The sequence below is a fragment of the Chlorocebus sabaeus genome, chromosome 1 (assembly GCF_047675955.1).
Source record: "Chlorocebus sabaeus isolate Y175 chromosome 1, mChlSab1.0.hap1, whole genome shotgun sequence".
NCBI lineage: Eukaryota > Metazoa > Chordata > Mammalia > Primates > Cercopithecidae > Chlorocebus > Chlorocebus sabaeus.
Window position 1 is genome coordinate 6,331,386 of NC_132904.1, and position 21,273 is coordinate 6,352,658.

Genomic DNA, 21,273 nt, shown 5'->3' on the forward strand with positions numbered 1-21,273 from the left:
GGTTTGCTTTTATAAAATTCTAAGAAAGTCTAGCAGGGTATACCATTTAAAGTCATTATCAATTTTTTTTTTTCTGTTTTAGGTATTTATTTATTTGCGAATGTTTGCAACTGACAGTGGATTTGAAATATTGCCATGTAATAGATACTCATCAGAGCAAAATGGAGCCAAAATAGTTGCAACAAAAGAGTGGTAACTATTCTACTAGTATAAACCTTTAATTTAAAGTTCTCGTCTAAATTATTGTTGAAGTGCTAAGAAATGCATGGTAAGGAATGAAGCCAGAGTTTAGCCTGAGGTAGCCAATGCAGTGCCGTTGCCTTGGCCCATCAACTGGAGTCAGAATCAGGAAATCAGAAGTCTCAGTTGAACCAGAGCCCATCTCTAGGCCAAATTGCTTTTCATTCTCCCTTTGTTGACTCTAGATGCCTGTTCAGTGATGTGATTGCTGAAGGGCTGTGAACACCATTATTAGATAACCTGGCTTCCACAGTCAGACTTCTACTGGCCTAGAAGAAAGGTTGGGGCTAAAGTCTTAATGATCCTAGTTTTATGGGTGGAAACTTCCCTAAAGCACTAGTTGCTTAAAAATACATATATATATGCCAGCTTCAATAAAAGTAGTAGAGTTGGTGGGGGGTGTTGGCTCACACCTATAATTCCAGCACTTTGGGAGGCCAAGGCAGGTGGATCACTTGAGGTCAGGAGTTCGAGACCAGCCTGACCAACATGGTGAAACCCTGTCTCTACGAAAAATACAAAAATTGGCTGGGCGTGGTGGCGCACACCTGTAGTCCTAGCTACTTGGGTGACTGAAGCAGGAGAATCACTTGAACCCAGGAGACAGAGGCTACAGTGAGCCAAGATCACGTCACTGTACTCCAGCCTGGGCAATAGAGTGAGACTCCATCTCAAAAAAATCAGAGTTGAGCCCAGCTAAGAGGGATAAAAATTACAGATGAAAGAGAATATATACTACTGTATTTTCTTTCCTGTCGTGCCTGTTCCCTATACTATCTCCCAGAAAAGACACGTAGCTCCTTATGTACCCATCCTCCAATATTTCTACAGCAAAAATTTTGGGGGTCAGATATCTGAAAATGGAATAGGTAAAAGAACCTTATTGCCAGGCCTCTGGGGTGAGTGTGCATACATGAAATGTGCCTCGTTTACCTCAGGATGTATTGAGCCTGCTAGTTGGATTGTGTGGCTGCCTGTGTTGCAGATGGGTGTGTAGGTTTGAGATCTAGGGTCCTAGAGCTGTGCCATCCAGTACAGTAGCGACTAGCCCTTGAGTCCTTGAAATGTGGCTAGTCTGAATTGAGAAGCACTATACACACCAGATTTCATATTAACTTTTATTCCCATTCGTGGTTCTTATATTACCTACTGAAATCGTATTTTGGATATTGGGTTAAAATATATTGTTGGCCAGGCACAGTGGCTCACCTGTAATCCCAGCACTTTGGGAGGCCGAGGTGGGCAGATCATGACGTCAAGAGATCGCGACCATCCTGGCTAACATGGTGAAACCCCATCTCTAGTAAAAATACAAAAAAAAATTAGCTGGGTGTGGTGGTGCACACCTGTAGTCCCAGCTACTTGGGAGGCTGAGGCAGGAGAATCGCTTGAACCCAGGAGGCAGAGGTTGCAGTGAGCCGAGATCACGCCACTGCACTTCAGCCTGGGCAACAGAGCGAGACTCCGTCTCAAATAAAGTAAAATAAAATATGTTGTTAAAGTAATTTCACCTATATTCACTTAACTTTCTTAATGTGGCCGCTAAAAAATTTAAGATTGAAAATTTAGCTTGCATTACATTCCTAGTGGATGGTGTGCTCTAAGGAGTGGCACCACAATTCCGGATCCTCATAACCCTTACTGCCACTGGTCCCTGCCTGCTTCATTCATCCAGCAGTCAGAAAGTTTAATTCAGTGCTGCAAGTATTTGAGTACTTTCTGCTTGCAAAACACCACACCAGGGAGTTCAGAGACATAGGTGGCATAGTCCCTGTCCTGGTTGAGTTTCCGTTCTCTTGCAGGAATAAGATGGGTACACAAGTAACCATGGCACAAGGCTGTGGAGCTCCAAGGTGGAAGAGAAGGATAGCCAGGTGGGGATCCCAGTGAGCTAACTAAAGTATAGGCCTTTTCAGTTTCTGATATTTATTGTCAGGGTTATTTTATTAAAAGAAGCCTTACTATTTTTAATTACTAGTAATTTTTAACACATCACATATTTTAAATAGGAAACGAAATGACAAAATAGAATTACTGGTGGGTTGTATTGCCGAACTTTCAGAAATTGAGGAGAACATGCTACTTAGACATGGAGAAAACGACTTCAGTGTCATGTATTCCACAAGGAAAAACTGTGCTCAACTCTGGCTGGGTCCTGCTGCATTTATAAACCATGGTAAGCTGTATTTCCAAGGTGTTGGCGCTAGTGTTAGGCGTTCTTGCTAACGGCTAGAATGGCCTCGTCAACCTCAGTCAAATCTTTATCTTCCTTTAAAGGAGAATTTGAAATAGAAATTTTTCCACAAACTTATTAAAATAAATGTATATTCCTTTAGTTGAACTTGAGATCTAAACTCCTGTCAAAAGTTGTAAAGTTATATGGAAAGCTTATTTCAGATTTCTGTAATTGTTCGTGTTTCTGATCTTATCAACAGTTAATTGACTTTATCTTTTGGACATTTTTCAGATTGCAGACCTAATTGTAAGGTAAGCATTAAAAAAAATTTCTTCAAGTATTTTGTTTTTGCTTCAGGTGTGAGTTTCTTACTGAGTTACTTTTATTTTAGTTTGTGTCAACTGGTCGAGATACAGCATGTGTGAAGGCTCTGAGAGATATTGAACCTGGAGAAGAAATTTCTTGTTATTATGGAGATGGGTTTTTTGGAGAAAATAATGAGTTCTGCGAGTGTTACACTTGCGAAAGGTAAAGTGTTAAGTAAAATGTTCAGCCTCAACATTTTTTGTTAACAACCTGATTTTGGGGATTAAACTCACATCTCTTCATTGTTTAAATGCAGAGATAGTCTTTATGTTCTTTAGCATAGCAGCCGGTGCAATGTATATGAACACAGTCAAATGCTGCACAACTATTTAGGGACACTGGAATGTCCTTAAATAAATTTTAAATTGCCCTTTAAAATCTTAATATTACCAGCTAAGAGTGGGCCAGAAAACAGCTGTGCTTAAGGAGAGAATGGCTCATAGCTCCCACACATCACACACACAGTGCCAGAGCGGGGCTGCCCCTGTCATAATGTCAGGTGGAGTTCCCACTGATAGCCATCTTGCATATTATCAAGCTGCGTCTTCTGGAATTTTAGTTTTACAGTTCTTAAGATTTGTTACCTGCTATCAGTCATTCAATAAGGAGCCTCTTTTTGTGTCTCGTCCTCATCCAGAGTCCTGGAGTCTTTACAGAAATCCCCCACATCTGCATTGGCAGGACCAGCAGTTCATATTGCTCATCATAGTGACTTCTGTACATGAGAGCACCATGAAGGGAGCGCCACAGGCGCAGGCAGGCAAGGGCTGCAGAAAGAGTCCCCTCGAAGGCAGTGCAGACCACACAGGCCACAGAGAAGGAAACCTGAAGTCCATTTTGCACAGCTTGCACTGTGCCAGGCACTTTACTCACCTCACTTTGTTCAGTTCTCACAGGTATTCATGAAAGAGCTAGGAGGTGCCCACATTGCAAGTACCAGAACATAAGTATCAGACCCCAGTCAGCCTAACTTCAGAGTCCTCATTCTTTCTACTTCGTACTGCTTTTGGAGATACGATCAAAGTTATTAGTGTCACTTCTCCCACTTTAAAACACCTACAAATAGCCAGCCTAGAGGTTGCAGTGGGCAGATACCCCAGTCACCATTTCCCTCCTTTCTGGATAGCCAGGGATTTCCATCTGTTTAGTGAGAGAGGATGGAGTCATAAAGTCACAGTGCTACCGTAGCCATCTCTCTCCCAACGTTGAGTGGGCTCCTTACCATAAAGGTGTGGCAGAAAACCAGTTCCTAGTGCTGCTGAATTTTTGCCAGGGCAGAGGGACATAAAATTTACCTTTTTCTACATAAAAATTATTCACATTGGTTAGATCTTTGACCAGTCCACAGCATATCCTTTAATCTATAAAGTAGTTTAATTATAGTTCAATAATGCTTCAAAATCATTTTGTAGAGGAAACATAGTATAACAGTTAAGTGCCTGTCATCTGAAATCAGACTGCCTGGGTTGGAATCCTGCAACTCTGCATTTCATTAGCTATGTGATGTGTAAGGCAAGTCATTTAGCTGCTTTGTGCCTTAATTTCCCTGTCTGTAAAATGGGGATAACATCAGAACCTATTTTGTAGGGTTGATATGAAGATTAAATTTGTTATTTCCTATAAAGCATGTAGAATAGCACACAGTTAATACATACATGTTAACTGTAATTATTGGTTTCTGGTTATTTTCCCATTAGAATATGAGCTCCATGAAGGCAGGGGCTTGTATCTGTTTCATTTTCTGCCATATCCGCAGAATACAGAACAGTACCCTGGCGCATAGTAAGTCCTTGATAAATATTTGGTAAACAAATGAATAGAGTAAATAAATATGATGAAGTTTTTGGAGGCGGTCCTGAAAACACAACCACATACTCAGGATTCCAAACCAACACTGAAACAGCTCTTTCCCTGGTTTAGAACTGCAGGTATAGCCATTTTCATTGAGCGGTTTAGTTCTCTTTCATGAGCCTTTGTTTTCTCACTGGTGAAAAAGGGATAATCCCACCTACTCCACAGGGTTAGTGTGAGAAATAGAAACATGTGGAAGTCCTTTTTAAATGGAACAGAATAGTGGCCATGGCTATTGTTAGACTGTTTGAGCAGTTTGATTTCAAGATTGGCTGCATATATTCTTGAAATTCTCGGCCGGGCGTGGTGGCTCAAGCCTGTAATCCCAGCACTTTGGGAGGCCAAGACGGGCGGATCACGAGGTCAGGAGATCGAGACCATCCTGGCTAACATGGTGAAACCCCGTCTCTACTAAAAAATACAAAAAACTAGCCGGGCGAGGTGGCGAGCGCCTGTAGTCCCGGCTACTCGGGAGGCTGAGGCAGGAGAATGGCGTGAACCTGGGAGGCGGAGCTTGCAATGAGCTGAGATCCGGTCACTGCACTCCAGCCTGGGCGACACAGCAAGACTCCGTCTCAAAAAAAAAAAAAAAAATTCTCAGAAACACCAAATTATTTCTGCCTTTACAGAAATTAGCTGGGAAGATGCATCTAGGAGCTCATTCCCTTATTTATTACATATTAACAGAGCAGTTACTTAATGTTAGGCCAGGTACATGTGGGATAAACAAGACCAGCACAGTGCCAGCTGTCAGGGCAGTTCAGTGAAGGGGACACACACTGTGCCGAGAGCCAGAGGGTAAAAGGAAGAGGCTCTTTGAAGAAGCGAGAATGGATGGAGTCGTGTGCAGACACTGAGTTGCGCTAGACTCTCCAGGATACGTTTGAAGCATGTTTCTGTGCTCCGCTGTACTGACAGTAGTAGTTGTAGTATGTTCACAAGTACTGCACATTGTACTCCAGATAATTTAAAGCAAAGGCCACACACATGTGGTTCACGCCTATAATGCCAGCACTTTGGGAGGCCGAGGCAGGTGGATTACCTGAGGTCAGGAGTTCGAGACCAGCCTGGCCAACATGGCAAAACCCCATCTCTACTAAAAATACAAAAATTAGCCAGGCCTGGTGGTGCACACCTGTAATTCCAGCTACTCAGGAGGCTAAGGCAGGAGAATTGCTTGAACTCTGGAGGCAGGGGTTACAGTGAGCCAAGATTGTACCACTGCACTCCAGCCTGGGCGACACAGCAACACTGTGTCGCAGGAAAAAAAAAAAAAAAAAATTCTGATAACAAAAAGCTCCTATAAGCTTATAAGGAAAAGACAGTCAAATAGGAAAAAAGGTAAAGGAGAAAGAGACGCAGAGATGCTTCACAGGAAAAAAAATGACCATAAACAAGGAGATTAAAACAAGATTAGGTACTCATTTTCACTCATCACTTTGGCAAAAAAAAAAAAATTTTTTTTTAGACGGAGTCTTGCCCTGTTACCAGGCTGGAGTTTAGTGGTGCAATCTTGGCTCACTGCAACCTCCACCTTCTGGGTTCAAGCGATTCTTCTGCCTCAGCCTCCCGAGTAGCTGGGACTACAGGCGCCCGCCATCACGCCCGGCTAATTTTTTGTGTGTGTTTTTGGTAGAGACAGGGTTTCACCATGTTTGCCAGGATGGTCTCTTTATCTATTGACCTCGTGATCCACCCACCTCAGCCTCCCAAAGTGTTGGGATTACAGGTGTGAGCCACTGTGCCCGGCCCACTTTGGCAAAATTTAAGGAGTACAATGTACCATTGGTGAGGATGTGGAGAAACAGGAACTCATACCATGCTAGTAGGACCATGATTTACTCTATTCCTTTGGCAAAGTAATCTGGCAGTGTTTATTAAAGGGCTGGGTGTGGTGGCTCACGCCTGTAAATCCAACACTTTGGGAGATCCAGCTGGGAAGATCCCTTGAGCCCAGCAGTTGGAGACCAGCTTGAGCAACATAGCGAGGCCCCATCTCTACAAAAATATTTAAAAATTAGCTGCTGGTGGTGGTACACTCTTATGGTCCCAGATACTCGGGATGCTGAGGTGGGAGGACTGCTGCAGCCTGGGAGGTTGATGCTGCATTGAGCCATGATCATGCCACTGCATTCCAGCCTGCACGGTAGAGTGAGACCCTGTCTCGAAAAAAAAAAAAGGAAAAGAAATTTTACAAGGTCCGGTAGTTTCTCATAGGCTATTAACAATTGATAATACTCATAACAAGTTGTTTTATTATTTTAAGTATAGATTTAAAGTTAATTTTATAATATAGATGCTTAATTTCCTTTGTGAGTTCAAGTCTTGGGTTTCCAGTGGTGATTAAGGCCTCAGCAGCTCATCGCATCTGTTAACCTGTAGCCAAGTACCCTCAGCAGTTAAGCTTATTATAAGAAAGTGTGTTCTGTTTGTTTAACCTGTGCTATTTTCTCTTTCAGACGGGGAACTGGTGCTTTTAAATCCAGAGTGGGACTGCCTGCGCCTGCTCCTGTTATCAATAGCAAATATGGACTCAGAGAAACAGATAAACGTTTAAATAGGCTTAAAAAGTTAGGTGACAGCAGCAAAAATTCAGACAGTCAATCTGTCAGCTCTAACACTGATGCAGATACCACTCAGGAAAAAAACAATGCAAGTAAGTAAGGGAGATTTGATAAGCATATCTTTTAAAAGTATTTTCACACAATTTGCTTTATAAAGTGTGCTTCAGTAGTTTTAAACTTTTAAATACTGAGAGAGACTGGGACTTGTGAGCTTTGGCAGCACTTCAAGGCTCTAGACATGATTTGAGTACAGAGGCACAGTCTGGTATCCCACCTCCAACTTCAGTACCATCCTCTAGACTATTTTTCTTGAATACCTTGGTAACTGGATATGAGTTCTTCGTCATATGTTCCAAGGTCATCATATGTTTTAAACATTTTCAAGGTGTTAGAGACTGTGATGATGTCGCTAGGTCCTGAAAGAAGACAAAAGGACTGAGTAGAATTACTAGGCTCTGTACATTCCAGTACCTAGCCAGTTTGTTAGAAAAGATGATGGACTTGGGGAATTCATAGCTTCTGGCCTCAAGGCTTCCACCTTTTCATTGCTTGCTGACCTTTTTCAAAACAAACTGACTCAGTTCAACAGACCACCAGTACCAGACTCAGAATTGTGATAGAGGAGCATTTTGAACAGTGCCGTATTGTGACATGCTGTATTGGCTACTCCAGAAAGTAGGAGTAAAGATGGAAAGGAGAAAGAAGCAACCTCTGAGATTCCAGTGGTGTGTGGGGGCAAGATCTGATGGAAACTGAAAAAGAGAACGAAGACTAAACAAAGAGAAAGGAAAGAGAAGAAACCCTAAATGGGCAAAGGAAAGCACATCCTGTTTGTGGAGCTTTGAAATATTGGAACCATTCTAATTGCTCCTGTTTTTCTGGGTACCATCAGTTTTCTGTAGTTGCAACTAAAGCAGTAGACTCTTGAGTCTGACTTGTCTCTGAGAGAGACAGAAGTTAGAAAGTTTTGACTTGGTGATTCTGAAAGTATGCCTTTGTTGGCACTTAAATGTCCAGTGAGACTTCTTGGCACCTTAGAGCCCTCTGAGATACTGATTATTTTAGGTTCTTCTCCCTACTTTCAGATGTTCTCAGCCCAACACTGGGTGCTCTCTTCCACTACAGAGAATCCTGAAGAAAAGGGAAGGTGTTTCCCATGATGGTGAATGTCACTACCATGAATTCCTGAATCTACCTGCTGCTGGGAGTCAGAGTCCAAGCATAACCCGTGTAGCGTAAAAGCAGTGCTGTAGCCCTATTCCAGTCTTTTTCGTTAATGTCCAAAGTGAACAAGAGTTAGTCAATCATTAACTGTTGACTGTTGATTCTCATAATAAATGCAGCATAACGAACATTTGTTTTCTGAGTCTGGTTCCTTGGTGAAACTGGAGACTTGTGAAGCCCATTTTATCAATGCAGACATAACACTTAAAAGCCAGGCATGGTGGCACACCTGTAGTCCCAGCTACATGGGAGGCTGCGGTGGGAGGATCACTTGAGCCCAGGAATTTGAGACCAGCTTGGGCAACATAGTAAGACCTGTGTCTTTTTTTTTTTTTTTTTTTTTTTGAGACGGAGTCTCTGTCCCCAGGCTGGAGTGCAGTGGCGTACTCTAGGCCCACTGCAGCCTCAGCCCCCCACCTCCCAGGTTCAAGCGATTCTCCCGCCTCAGCCTCCTGAGCAGCTGGGATTACAGGCATGTGCCACTGCATCCAGCTAATTTTTGTATTTTTAGTAGAGACAGGGTTTCACCATGTTGTCCAGGATGGTCTCGATCTCCTGACCTTAGGTGATCCGCCTTGCCTCGGCCTCCCAAAGTGCTGGGATTACAGGTGTGAGCCACTGCACCTGGCCAGAGACCTGTGATTTTTAAACAAAAACACTTAGGTTCGTGCTGCCGTCTGTATGTGGAGACAGCCACAGAGTTGCCCATGTTGAATGGCTGTGTGATACAGGTGTTTTATGCTTAAGTAGTAACTTCATTACTAGTGTATAAGCTACTGAACTCAATATACTACTTAGTTTAAAAGATAAGAATACAGATAACTTTTGGAAGACGTTGGGTGTACTAATTAACCATTTATTAATATTTATTAAACCAATTAATATTTGGGAATATATATTAATAAACTAAATACTTATTGAAATCCTGCTAGTTCTTGAAGACATACAAAGATGTTTGAGACGGGCCCTTTCCTCAGGGAGCTTATGCCTTAGCTCCAGGAGAAGAAAGGTGCATAAGTCAGCAGAACAGACTGGAGGCACAGGCTTTCAAGTTTGGAGGGATAGAATAATTGCTTTAAGCTGGAGTCTCAGCCTTACAGAAGAAAGGTGCACATTTTGCAGTGACTGCTGGTATTGGGGTGCTTGCCTTATTCCAATTCCCTTTCCGCAGCATGATTGGAGCAATCCAGGGGTCAGTGTGACAAACTGAGGTCGTGGGCAGAGTGGATAGGCATGGCTCAGTGCTCTCTTTGAAGGAGCTCGAGGCTTTGGTTGTCTCTGAGACCATTGGATGTTATGTTCACATAAGGGTTTCTTGAGTTCTTACATGTGTTCTCTTAGGCTGTATTTATTTTGGTGTTTGTCTGAGCCGTCCACTCCACCTGTCTGAAAGAAAGGCTCTGGAAGCCACAGCCTGCCAGAAAGCCAGCACTGCTAGGCCCTCCTCCCAGGGTGGTGGATGCACATGCTGTGCGTGTTTGTGGAGTGCTTTTTCTGTGTGGCTGCTGGTCTTTATCCTGTGGTTCGTTTAGAATTTGGCAGCTGATAGAGGAACTGCTTTCTTTGAACACATGTATAAAGAAATGTTTTGAGTAGTTGGAAGAAAATTTTCTTCCATACAGGTGCTTTATTGGAAAGTACCTTGAGAGCTACAGGGTGACTCTGCTTTAGCATACAGAAGTAGAGACAACAAGGAATCCGTTTTCACAAATCCAGTCCCCAGGTCTGAATTATAATGCCAGGACTGGAGGAGTCTGGTTTTTCAGGCCTCATGCCTCGCTGACTGGTGTGCCCCCTCTGAAGTTAGTGCTGTGATAGGGAATGTGAGACCAGAGAGAAGTTCGCGAGCAATCTGTGGAGATGCAGACACGGGTCTCTGCATGTGCCACAAGTCAGGACAAGCCCCAGAACAATCGGCCAAAGGGAGAGGTTGATCTTAACTATGGAGCACCTGTCCTAGATGCAGAGGCTGGGGCGCTGCTTCTCACTCTTGCCCTGTCACGGATGTCATCAGTTGATCTGAACACTGTTTTCTGCTGAGCCATCGGGCTGCTTCCGAGTTCTAACCCCCTGTTCCAGGTAGCCATTGGCAGTCTCTCCTGGTCACGCCAGATGAAAGCTGCTTGTGCTGAGTAAATCCCTTGAGACCGAGGTCTTTAAAGTCCTGTCAGAGGCTTTCTGGATCCTCAAGTTCTGGAGATGCTCGACTGTGGCCCTTGTATTATCTTAGTTCACGCTGATGGTGCGCATTTCCAGTGCAGCCTGAGTACTCAGGAAAGCTTTGGTGTCGCTCACAACTCTTTTGTCTGGCTGGAAGTCTTGTGCCACCCTGCCTTATGATTTTGAGGATACCCTGAAGTGACCATAACAGCCATGCAGTTGGGCCTTTACCCATAAGTTGAGGCCAACACCATAATTCTTCTGTAGTATGCCTTACAGGCAGCATAAGAGTCATTTTAATGCTCAGGAAGCCTAACAAGTCCCATCTCTTCTGTTCACCAGATGGATGACCTTAGGCACAGTAGTCCACATGAGCTTGGTTTTCACATAGCTTTAATCGCATTTCCTTCCAAAGGCGTTTATTAGGATGAGTGTGGCCATTTTGCACAGTACCTAGCATGTAGTAATTGCTGAAAAGAATGTGTACCCCCACTTAAAATTACTGTCCAGGTCCAGGCATTTGAGATTTGTCCCAGCCACTAGGGGAAGAGTCATACGAGGCATATAAGTGCCAGAGCAAGCTCAAACACAGGTGCTTACCCCACTTAGGTCCTAGTCCTTGGTTTCTTGAAGGACTTTTAAAAATCATTGACTTCTAATTTGTCATTGTGGCCACTGTCTTCCTCCTTTAGCCTTCACTGTCTGAAATTCTCAACCCCTGCCAGGACAGTGCAGCTTTTTTGGACATTGAAGGACTCTTGTCACTCTACTGGACCCTCATCTTTGTCACATTTCTCATATTCTTTGCCCTTTTTTTCCCTTTGATTTGATGAGCATACCTTTTGACAGGGCTTTTGATGAGAAAATGCTTTTCGAAAAAATTTAGAATACATTGGTAACATGTAAGTGAAATCTCTGTGTTAATACAACACATAGCATCAAATACATATCCATTTTGTACTCAAAAATGGAGCGTTTATGTTAGTTTAGATACAAACCCATAAAAGTGCTTTGGTTTTCTGTTGTCAACAATGAATGTCTTGGAAGGAGGGATGGGATGGGGAGAGCTGAATTCAGAATCACCATAAAATGGGAGTCATCCAACATGTAAAAATAAGTGCCAAGGAAGGAGCTTCTTGGGTGTTGAGAAGACATAGGAAAGGCATTGCAGAGAAAGTCCCGAGAGGTTCCCTGAGAGAGTTGTTGCCTAAGCTGAGTCTTACAGGGGGATGAGAAGTTGGCTAAGTGAAGCATATTCAAAGCAGAGGGCCTTTCAGACAGCTCTATAGACAGAGGGGAGTTTGAGTCAAGGCTTTTCTTCATGACTAGTACAGGCAAAGAAGAAAGATGTGAGCACAGGTTAAAATTTTAGACTTCATTCTTAGGACATTAGGTTGCTGAAAGGTTTAAAACCCAGAAGCTGCATGATACACTAGGAAAGTCATCCTGGCTATGTGGTGGTAAACAGATTGTTGGGAAAACAATAGGAAAGACAAAACTGCCATAGTTCAATGCAGGAGGCTGTGGTGTTGCAGACAGGGAAGGGTAGACAGGTTGCAGTGACACTGCAGGGGTGGACTCTGCGGCACATGGTAATTGGCTTGGTGAGGCAGTTAAGGAGAGCAGGAGTCAAGGAGGGCCTTCAGCTTTCTGCTTCGGCAGCTGGGCGTGTGGTGGTGGTATTGGCCAAGATGGAGACCTCAAAAGGGGACGTCGTCAGGAGACTTGATGGTGAGTTCCATTTAGAGGCTTAGAGACAGTCGGTATTTGGTGACCTGGGTCTGCAGTTTAGGAGACAGTCTGGCTAGAGTTTGGGAACTGTCAGCTTGTAAGTGGTAATAGCCATGGGAGAATGGGTGCTTATCACCTGGGGTCTAGGACTGCACAGACGTGAAGAATAACAGTCTAGGGGTCCGATGAAGGAGGGGTGCCAGGGATGGAGAAGGAAAACCAGGAGAGTGCGCTCTCTTTGACAGCCAAGAGAAGAAAGGTTTTCTCAAGAAAAAGTGGTTGTCAGTGTCACATTCAGAGAAATGAAGAAAGGGAAGGGCTGAAGAGTGTGTGCTGTTGGATCACCAAAGGCTGTCTCATTGGAAGAGCAGGCTGGACCCAGACAGCGGGGATTGCTGTGGAGAATGGGACATGGATGTGATTGTTGTGTAAGTGTGCTTGCAGGTGCATCATGAGAGTGGAATGGAAAGAGGAGAAATAAAAGGTTGGAAACCATTAAGATTGAGCATAAATTGGTCCTTGCAGAGGCATAGAATGAGCAAAGGATCATCGTAGCCACATCTGAGAAAGCCAAGTGAAGGGAAGCAAGCAGTGCAGTCCTTTCTTCACTAGTGTGTCTTTATGTTGGCAGCACGTCCACTCAGTCCACCTTGTAGGCAAGCCTCGTAAGCATAAAGAAACCCTTTAGCCAAAGAGTTCCCTATTTTTTTTTATTTTCTAAATTTCTTATTTAAAAAAAAAGTATTTGCTACCACGTAGTTCTGTATAGTTCCAGTGGATAATAAATCACTTGTTCTCAAATCGAATCATATTCAAACTTCACCACTCCTACTGTTCTAAAAATAGGGCACCACCTTGGTAGCAGCCCACATGTGTAAGTATGTTCTTGGTTCAAACCGTGAATCTCCTTGCTGTGAGTTCTGGTTTATGTACCCCGAAGCCACTTACGAGTCAGTCTGTATGTGCAGGACCTTCTTTGTTTTTGTTCTTGTTTTTCTGAGATGAAGTTTCACTCTTATCTCCCAGGCTGGAGTACAATGGCTAGATTTTGGCTGACTGCAACCTCCACCTCCCAGGTTCAAGTGGTTCTCCTGCCTCAGCCTTCCCAGTAGCTGGGATTACAGGCACATGCCACCATGCCTGACTTATTTTTCTATTTTTAGTAGAGACCAGGTTGGTCTCGAACTCCTGACCTCAGGTACAGAGCCTTATATTCTTGGTGGTTTGATAATTTTTGGAATGCTTGTGATGCATTCTTGCTCCTCTCAAGAAAAACTGAACTTAGGGTAACTTACTTGCTTAGCTGGGCAGAATGGCAGTTTCCCTGGCAAACTGAGGCATGTAGAAAGCGACAGAGACTTTCTCTGCAGGATCCTGGTCCTCACTTGGGTGGGCAGTATGCTGAGCTTACCCATATTTTATTGTTTTTATTCTCCCTGTTCTGGTGAGAGGTGGTGGTGATTCGTTTTGTTATCTTGGCTTCTCTAGCAAATCTGTAAATGGAATGTTTTGATTAGGAAGAAGTTTTTCAACTGGACATGCAGGAACTAGGTAATTGAGACGCTGACTTGTATAAACTTCTATAAATAATAGTCCAGCATGTCAATACAGAGGAAAAATGAACATAGCAGAAAGTCAGTGGCAAGGTCAGAGACACTGCAGGAGCAGCTTAAGCTTGAGTCACATATGAAGCCTTTTGAGAAGCCATTCAACTTTATACCTTATATTGACAGCACATCTACTCAATCCACTTTGTAGGCAAGACTTGCAAGCATAAAGAAATTCTGTAGTGAAAGAATTATCTAAATATCCTTATGTTTTAAAAAATATTTTCTACCTAGTAGTTCTGTATAATTCCAGTGGATAAGAATACACTCATTCTCAAATTGAAACATGTTCATCACTGCTCAGGTTGTGATTACCATTAGGGTCAGTTGTAACCCTTTTCTGTCCTGGCCATGGAGAAAAGAAGTTGGATCTCCCTTTGTCCTGAGAGTGTACAATTCTGGCAGCGTGCATCTTCCTTCACTGTGATTGTTGGCACTGGGCAGTCACTGAAGGGACGGGGCCAAGTAAGCTTTGCAGCTCTTCTAAGTTGACAGCCCACCGGTTGCCTCTTCTGGTCCGCACGGAGTTGAAGGGGACAGTTTAGAGTAGTGCATTTCTTTTTTGATAGTGACTGGACTTTTCAGAGTGATAATATGTGGTTCTTAAGATCTAAGATCTGTTTTTCTTGTTTGAAACCATTACGATAGTATTTGTTCCTTAGAGCCCATGAGTATTATATTTCTATTCTATGTTAATGGCCAAGTGCTGTACTTCCTTTGGGTTAATGAGTAATGGATTTTAGAAACATTTTAAATGACTAAGGAGAATCTGTGAAAGGAAAAAACAAGGTTAACTTTCTTTCAAATCTTTTATGTGGGAAACTCCTAAATCAGGAGAAGAAAGCCTTTGTTTGGGCCAGTGTCATGACAGATTAAGAAGCTTAGAGTGGAATCTAGGTCCCCGCTGTGCTAAAAGCTCCTTAACCATACCACTGCTTACCTCGAAAATGAATAAATGCCCCATAAATTAGAAAAGAACTTCAAAGACAAGCAGTGCAGGGAATGCAGGTGCGCCGGCAGAATCTGCGGCAGGAGCCGTGTGGGCGTTTGTGTAATCTAAACGCGCTGTAGCTAATAGCCTGGGATTGGGCATTCTTTTCTTGAACTCTGGTGTTACCAAGGCTGTTTTTCACCTTTTTCTCTTTAACCTTACAGCTTCTAACCGCAAATCTTCAGTTGGTGTAAAAAAGAATAGCAAGAGCAGAACGTTAACGAGGCAATCTATGTCAAGAATTCCAGCTTCTTCCAACTCTACCTCATCTAAGCTAACTCATATAAATAATTCCAGGGTACCAAAGAAACTGAAGAAGCCTGCAAAGCCTTTACTTTCAAAGATAAAATTGAGAAATCATTGCAAGCGGCTGGAGCAAAAGAATGCTTCAAGAAAACTCGAAATGGGAAACCTAGTACTGAAAGAGCCTAAAGTAGTTCTATATAAAAATTTGCCCATTAAAAAAGATAAGGAGCCAGAGGGACCAGCCCAAGCCGCAGTTGCCAGCGGGTGCTTGACTAGACATGCGGCGAGAGAACACAGACAGAATCCTGTGAGAGGTGCTCATTCGCAGGGGGAGAGCTCGCCCTGCACCTACATAACCCGGCGGTCAGTGAGGACAAGAACAAATCTGAAGGAGGCCTCTGACATCAAGCTTGAACCAAATACGTTGGATGGCTATAAAAGCAGTATGACAGAACCTTGCCCTGACAGTGGGGAACAGCCACAGCCAGCTTCCGTGGTGCAGGAGGAAGAACTGGCTCATGAGACTGCGCAAAAGGGGGAGGCCAAGTGTCATAAGAGTGACACAGGCATGTCCAAAAAGAAGTCACGACAAGGAAAACTTGTGAAACAGTTTGTGAAAATAGAGGAATCTACTCCAGTGCGTGATTCTCCTGGAAAAGACGATGTGGTACCAGATTTGATGGGGCCCCATTCTGACCAGGGTGAGCACAGTGGCACTGTGGGCATGCCTGTGAACTACACAGACTGTGCTCCTTCACCCGTTGGTTGTTCAGTTGTGACATCAGATAGCTTCAAAACAAAAGACAGCTTTAGAACTGCAAAAAGTAAAAAGAAGAGGCGAATCACAAGGTATGACGCACAGTTAATCCTAGAAAATAACTCTGGGATTCCCAAATTGACTCTTCGTAGGCGTCATGATAGCAGCAGCAAGACAAATGACCAAGAGAATGATGGAATGAATTCTTCAAAAATAAGCATCAAGTTAAGCAAAGACCATGACAACGATAACAATCTCTATGTAGCAAAGCTTAATAATGGATTTAACTCAGGATCAGGCAGTAGTTCTACAAAATTAAAAATCCAACTAAAACGAGATGAGGAAAATAGGGGGTCTTATACAGAAGGGCTTCATGAAAATGGGGTGTGCTGCAGTGATCCTCTTTCTCTCTTGGAGTCTCGAATGGAGGTGGATGACTATAGTCAATATGAGGAAGAAAGTACAGATGATTCGTCCTCTTCTGAGGGCGATGAAGAGGAGGATGACTATGATGATGACTTTGAAGACGATTTTATTCCTCTTCCTCCAGCTAAGCGACTGAGGTTAATAGTTGGAAAAGACTCTATAGATATTGACATTTCTTCAAGGAGAAGAGAAGATCAGTCTTTAAGGCTTAATGCCTAAGCTCTTGGTCTTCATTTGACCTGGGATAACTACTTTAAAGAAATAAAAAAATTCCAGTCAATTATTCCTCAACTGAAAGTTTAGTGGCAGCACTTCTATTGTCCCTTCACTTATCAGCATACTATTGTAGAAAGTGTACAGCGTACTGACTCAATTCTTAAGTCTGATTTGTGCAAATTTTTATCGTACTTTTTAAATAGCCTTCTTACGTGCAATTCTGAGTTAGAGGTAAAGCCCTGTTGTAAAATAAAGGCTCAAGCAAAATTGTACAGTGATAGCAACTTTCCACACAGGACGTTGAAAACAGTAATGTGGCTACACAGTTTTTTTTAACTGTAAGAGCATCAGCTGGCTCTTTAATATATGACTAAACAATAATTTAAAACAAATCATAGTAGCAGCATATTAAGGGTTTCTAGTATGCTAATATCACCAGCAATGATCTTTGGCTTTTTGATTTATTTGCTAGATGTTTCCCCCTTGGAGTTTTGTCAGTTTCACACTGTTTGCTGGCCCAGGTGTACTGTTTGTGGCCTTTGTTAATATCACAAACCATTGGTTGGGAGTCAGATTGGTTTCTTAAAAAAAAAAAAATACAATGACCTACGTGACAGCTCACTTTTCAGTACATTATATGTACGAGGGTAGCAGTGTGTGGGATGAGTTTCGATACGGCGTATTTATTGCTTGTCATGTAAATTAAAAACCTTGTATTTAACTCTTTTCAATCCTTTTAGATAAAATTGTTCTTTGCAAGAATGATTGGTGCTTATTTTTTCAAAAATTTGCTGTGAACAACGTGATGACAACAAGCAACATTTATCTAATGAACTACAGCTATCTTAATTTGGTTCTTCAAGTTTTCTGTTGCACTTGTAAAATGCTACAAGGAATATTAAAAAAAAATCTATTCACTTTAACTTATAATAGTTTATGAAATAAAAACATGAGTCACAGCTTTTGTTCTGTGGTAACCTATAAAAAAAGTTTGTCTTTGAGATTCAATGTAAAGAACTGAAAACAATGTATATGTTGTAAATATTTGTGTGTTGTGAGAAATTTTTGTCATAAGAAATTAAAAGAACTTACCAGGAAGGTTTTTAAGTTTAGAAATATTCATGCCAATAAAATAGGAAATTATAAATATATAGTTTTAAGCACTGCATCAGTGGGAGTTCTTGGCTTATGTTAATTAAGAAAATATCAGATTTTTTTGACTATATTATCAGTTAAACAAAAAGGAGTCAGATTTAATTTGTTTTTTTGAAGCACTTTGAGAAATTAATTTTAATTAACTTAATGAGCAAATTTTTATTACTACTTTATGTTCCATACCAGGTTCTTTTCATTTCTCTGGATTATTTTGCAAATCATTGGACAGAGAATTTGGGAATATAAATCTGTAACAGGTGTTTGACACCAGTAGTTCTCTCTTATTTCTGGGAAATGTGTACATGTACTTTCTGATATACAGTGTTCCTAAGTAAAAATCAATTTAGGGGATTTGTGTAGTGTCTATAGGAAAGTAGCCCATGTCTTAAAATATTAAAAGGAATCTGAAGGTAATGAAAAGTCCAGTGGAGAAAATCTCAATGCTTACTGTTACTACTAATTGATTCCTGCTAGTTTCCAGGTTTGGGGGGATATTATTTAAATGAAGCTCCTTAAGACTATTGATTGCCCATAGGTTCCAAGTAGAAATTAATAAGACTTACGAACATTTTTAGAAGGTAGATTGTTTTCTCCTGGTTCTCTAAGGAACTACTTCTGTAGTCTTACATAGTCTCATCCTTGTTTGTTGTGGTGCAGTCAAACTCCTCAGGCATTTGGAAAGCATGTGGTAGACCTCCTTCCACACGTCCCCACACCCCCCTTCGCTGCGTCTGGAGGTCTTCACCAATGAAGTAGGGCAACCCACACAGCCTCTCAGGAGCACCTGTCCGAGGCACCCGGAGCACTTTTCAGAGCACATCCAGCCCTCATGGGGTCCCTGCATAGCAATGTGAACCCCTGCCACTGAGGACGATGAAGGTAGACCCTGTGTCTGGAGGTGCTGGAGGGCAGAGGGTCACGTCTTCTATTCCCATCTTAGTTTGGGTTGTTTTTAAAAGAGGTTCAGAGACTAAACCTTAAACCTTATTTGAATACCAACAATAGCTATTTTGGGAATTTCAATCTTAAAAAGTGACAAAACGCATTTCCCATTTTTCTTCATTTTTAAGCTTAATTTTAGTAACTTATTTATGATGTTTTAATTTTATCATGGCCTCCTCTTTGGAGGCTGACCTTCCCATGGGTCTCAAAGCAGTGACGTTTGGTAGTGGATCACTGCCTCTCAGGAGTCGGTATGCACAAGCACTCAGCAGCCACTGTTGATGCCTTCTAGGGAAACCTAATTTCCGTTGGTAAAGGTAGGGGCCTCAGAACTGTTCTGGATCTGCTGTAGAACTTCACCATGTGGAATGGTGACATCCACACACCGTTGACCAGTTTGGAAGAGGTTGCGTTCAATAAAACTCTTAGCTTGAGCTTATGCAATGATTGGTTAAGATTTTGGCATTGTAAGAATTAGGAGATGATCATAGAAATATATGTAAAGTATTCAATTTTCAATCATTTTCAAATTACTGTTATAAATTGTTTTTGCTGAGTTGTAATACTTTTGAGATACAATGTATTCCTTGTACTGAAAGAATGAAAAAGGACTTTTTCAGCATTTGAGGTAAGTTCTTTAACGTTTCATTAAAAACATTTTTTACAAATATTTTGTACATGCACTTGCAGTATTGAGGTTAATCATTTTAATAAATTCGGAAATTAAAACAATTTGGCCGGTGTGCACTGTATCTGGAAAAAAAAAAGAAAGTGGTGACTTTCTCCACAAAATTTTCATGTAAAACAGAACTTGTAAAATCAGTTTCTAAAGCTTTTCAATACCTGTGAGTGTTGAGTTCTCTGGGCCCTGGTCTCCTCTTGTGTCTGGTGCCACTCATTTTTAAGAGAAGAGAGGGTAAACATTCATTCTTCTTTTAGTAGGGACACTAAACTACATACCCTCCTAGTCCTTGAACCCAAGCAATGTTTGCCCTCAATATGGAGCAAAATAACATTGAAGGCTTTTGCAACCCAAATGCATTAATAATTCCTGATTACTTGGAGGTTCTCCCCACCCCCGCTCACCGTATTGGTCAAGTTAGCATACCCAGAACTGGCCTGGGTCCTTTTTTCTCCCATTTACTATTGAAAGGAAATATGACTGTACAAGAGAGAGGAAACCTGAATTTGCCCAACTCTGCAACCTCTGAGTGTCCCTGAGCAAGCTGCTTAATCTTCAGTCTCTTTCCCAGCACGTAGCACCATTCTGTGTCAGAGGTCAGTGTGGACGCCGGTCCTGTCATCAGTTAAGTTTCTGGTTGAGCTGCATTCACGCTTGAGGATAATCTGGGTGAGTGGTGCACACACTGGACGAGTCAAGTATTGATTATTGATTTTTCCTAATTGATTGAAGTACCCACCCAAACTTGGGTTCCCATTATGGAAAAAGGCTAAGCGTGGCATGTCTGCTAAGTACTTAGGAGTCTTATTCAGCATCTTGGGTTTTCTCTCTACTCTTCCAATAGCCAATGGCAGCTAACTTGCCTGGAACCCTTGTGTGTCTCGTTTCACAAATGTCAGCTTTCTGTCACTGACCTGCAGCACCATCGCGTACCCTGCTGCAGAACCCGGTCGCACCCAGAGCAGAATTCAAGCAAGTCGCCAGCTCCAGGGCATCCCTGTGACTACGGCATGTGTGACCCTCGCTTGCAAAGGCAGGTGAGGTCTCCAGCCTTCTACTCCCTCCCCGATATCCTAGAGCACATGGGCATTACTTGTGTTTGCTAATGAGAGAGCCCAGGGGAAAAGTGAATTTATTGATTTAGAGATGGAGTCTCACTCTCTCGCCCAGGCTGGAGTGCAGTGGCACAATCTTGACTCACTGCAACCTCTACCTCCCAGGTTCAAGCGGTTCTCCTGCCTCAGCCTCCCAAGTAGCTGGGACTACAGGCGCCTGCCACCACGCTGGGTTAATTTTTGTATTTTTGGTAGAGATGGGGTTTCACCATGTTGGCCAGGCTGGTCTCGAACTCCTGACCTCAAGTGATCTGCCTGTCTCAGTCTCCCAAAGTGCTGGGATTACAGGCATCAGCCACCACACCTGGCTGAAAAGTGAATTTGGATTCTTCAGAAAGGGTACCAGGATTGCTAGGGGCAGGGTGTGTGAATGGCCAAGACTGGGAAAGGGGGTCGCTCCCTAACACTGCCTCCACCATCTGCCACTCATTTTCTCCCAGGCCGTTAAGCTTAACACATATTCATGGAAACTGTTGTAAAGCTGCTAATCTGGAGGACAGAAGACAGACGCATGCCGTAGAGATTGCTTTGGTAATGTTCGGAAAAAGCCAAATCTGTTGCGAGATCCTGTATCCTCCTTGCCAGGTTTGTGGGGTTTTCAGCTGACTCGCAGTAAACTGACTTACGTCTTTTGGGGGCAACCCACCTTGTTGAGTCTGCTCTGGCTGAAGGGACGCAGAGCGCTGCTGGGCCTGCTCGGGCACACCAGACTGCTGGAACCAGTGTGAGGCCCTGAGCAGCTGGGGCCCCATGTGGCAGGAATGAAGGTGCACCTCAGGGTTGTTTGAGCACCTAGTGCGTACGTGGGGTTTGGGCCAGGGAAC

General features: G+C 42.8%; 1 protein-coding gene across 8 annotated transcripts in view; it reads left to right on the plus strand.

Moving 5' to 3' along the window:
• KMT5B (lysine methyltransferase 5B) overlaps positions 1 to 19,384 on the plus strand; it is a 58,950-nt gene extending 39,566 nt beyond the window's left edge. For 7 of the 8 annotated variants that reach the window (XM_007961773.3, XM_007961835.3, XM_007961632.3 and 4 more), the window contains 6 exons: positions 83 to 192; positions 2,250 to 2,416; positions 2,708 to 2,727; positions 2,808 to 2,944; positions 7,093 to 7,289; positions 15,075 to 19,384. In XM_007961773.3, the coding sequence (XP_007959964.1) occupies positions 83 to 192; positions 2,250 to 2,416; positions 2,708 to 2,727; positions 2,808 to 2,944; positions 7,093 to 7,289; positions 15,075 to 16,558 (2,115 nt within the window). In that variant the 3' untranslated portion in view covers positions 16,559 to 19,384. Of the gene's footprint in view, positions 1 to 82; positions 193 to 2,249; positions 2,417 to 2,707; positions 2,728 to 2,807; positions 2,945 to 7,092; positions 7,290 to 8,322; positions 8,550 to 15,074 lie in introns of those variants that run through there. The other variant, XM_037998936.2, reaches the window with a different exon arrangement.
• Positions 19,385 to 21,273: the final 1,889 nt, after the last annotated feature.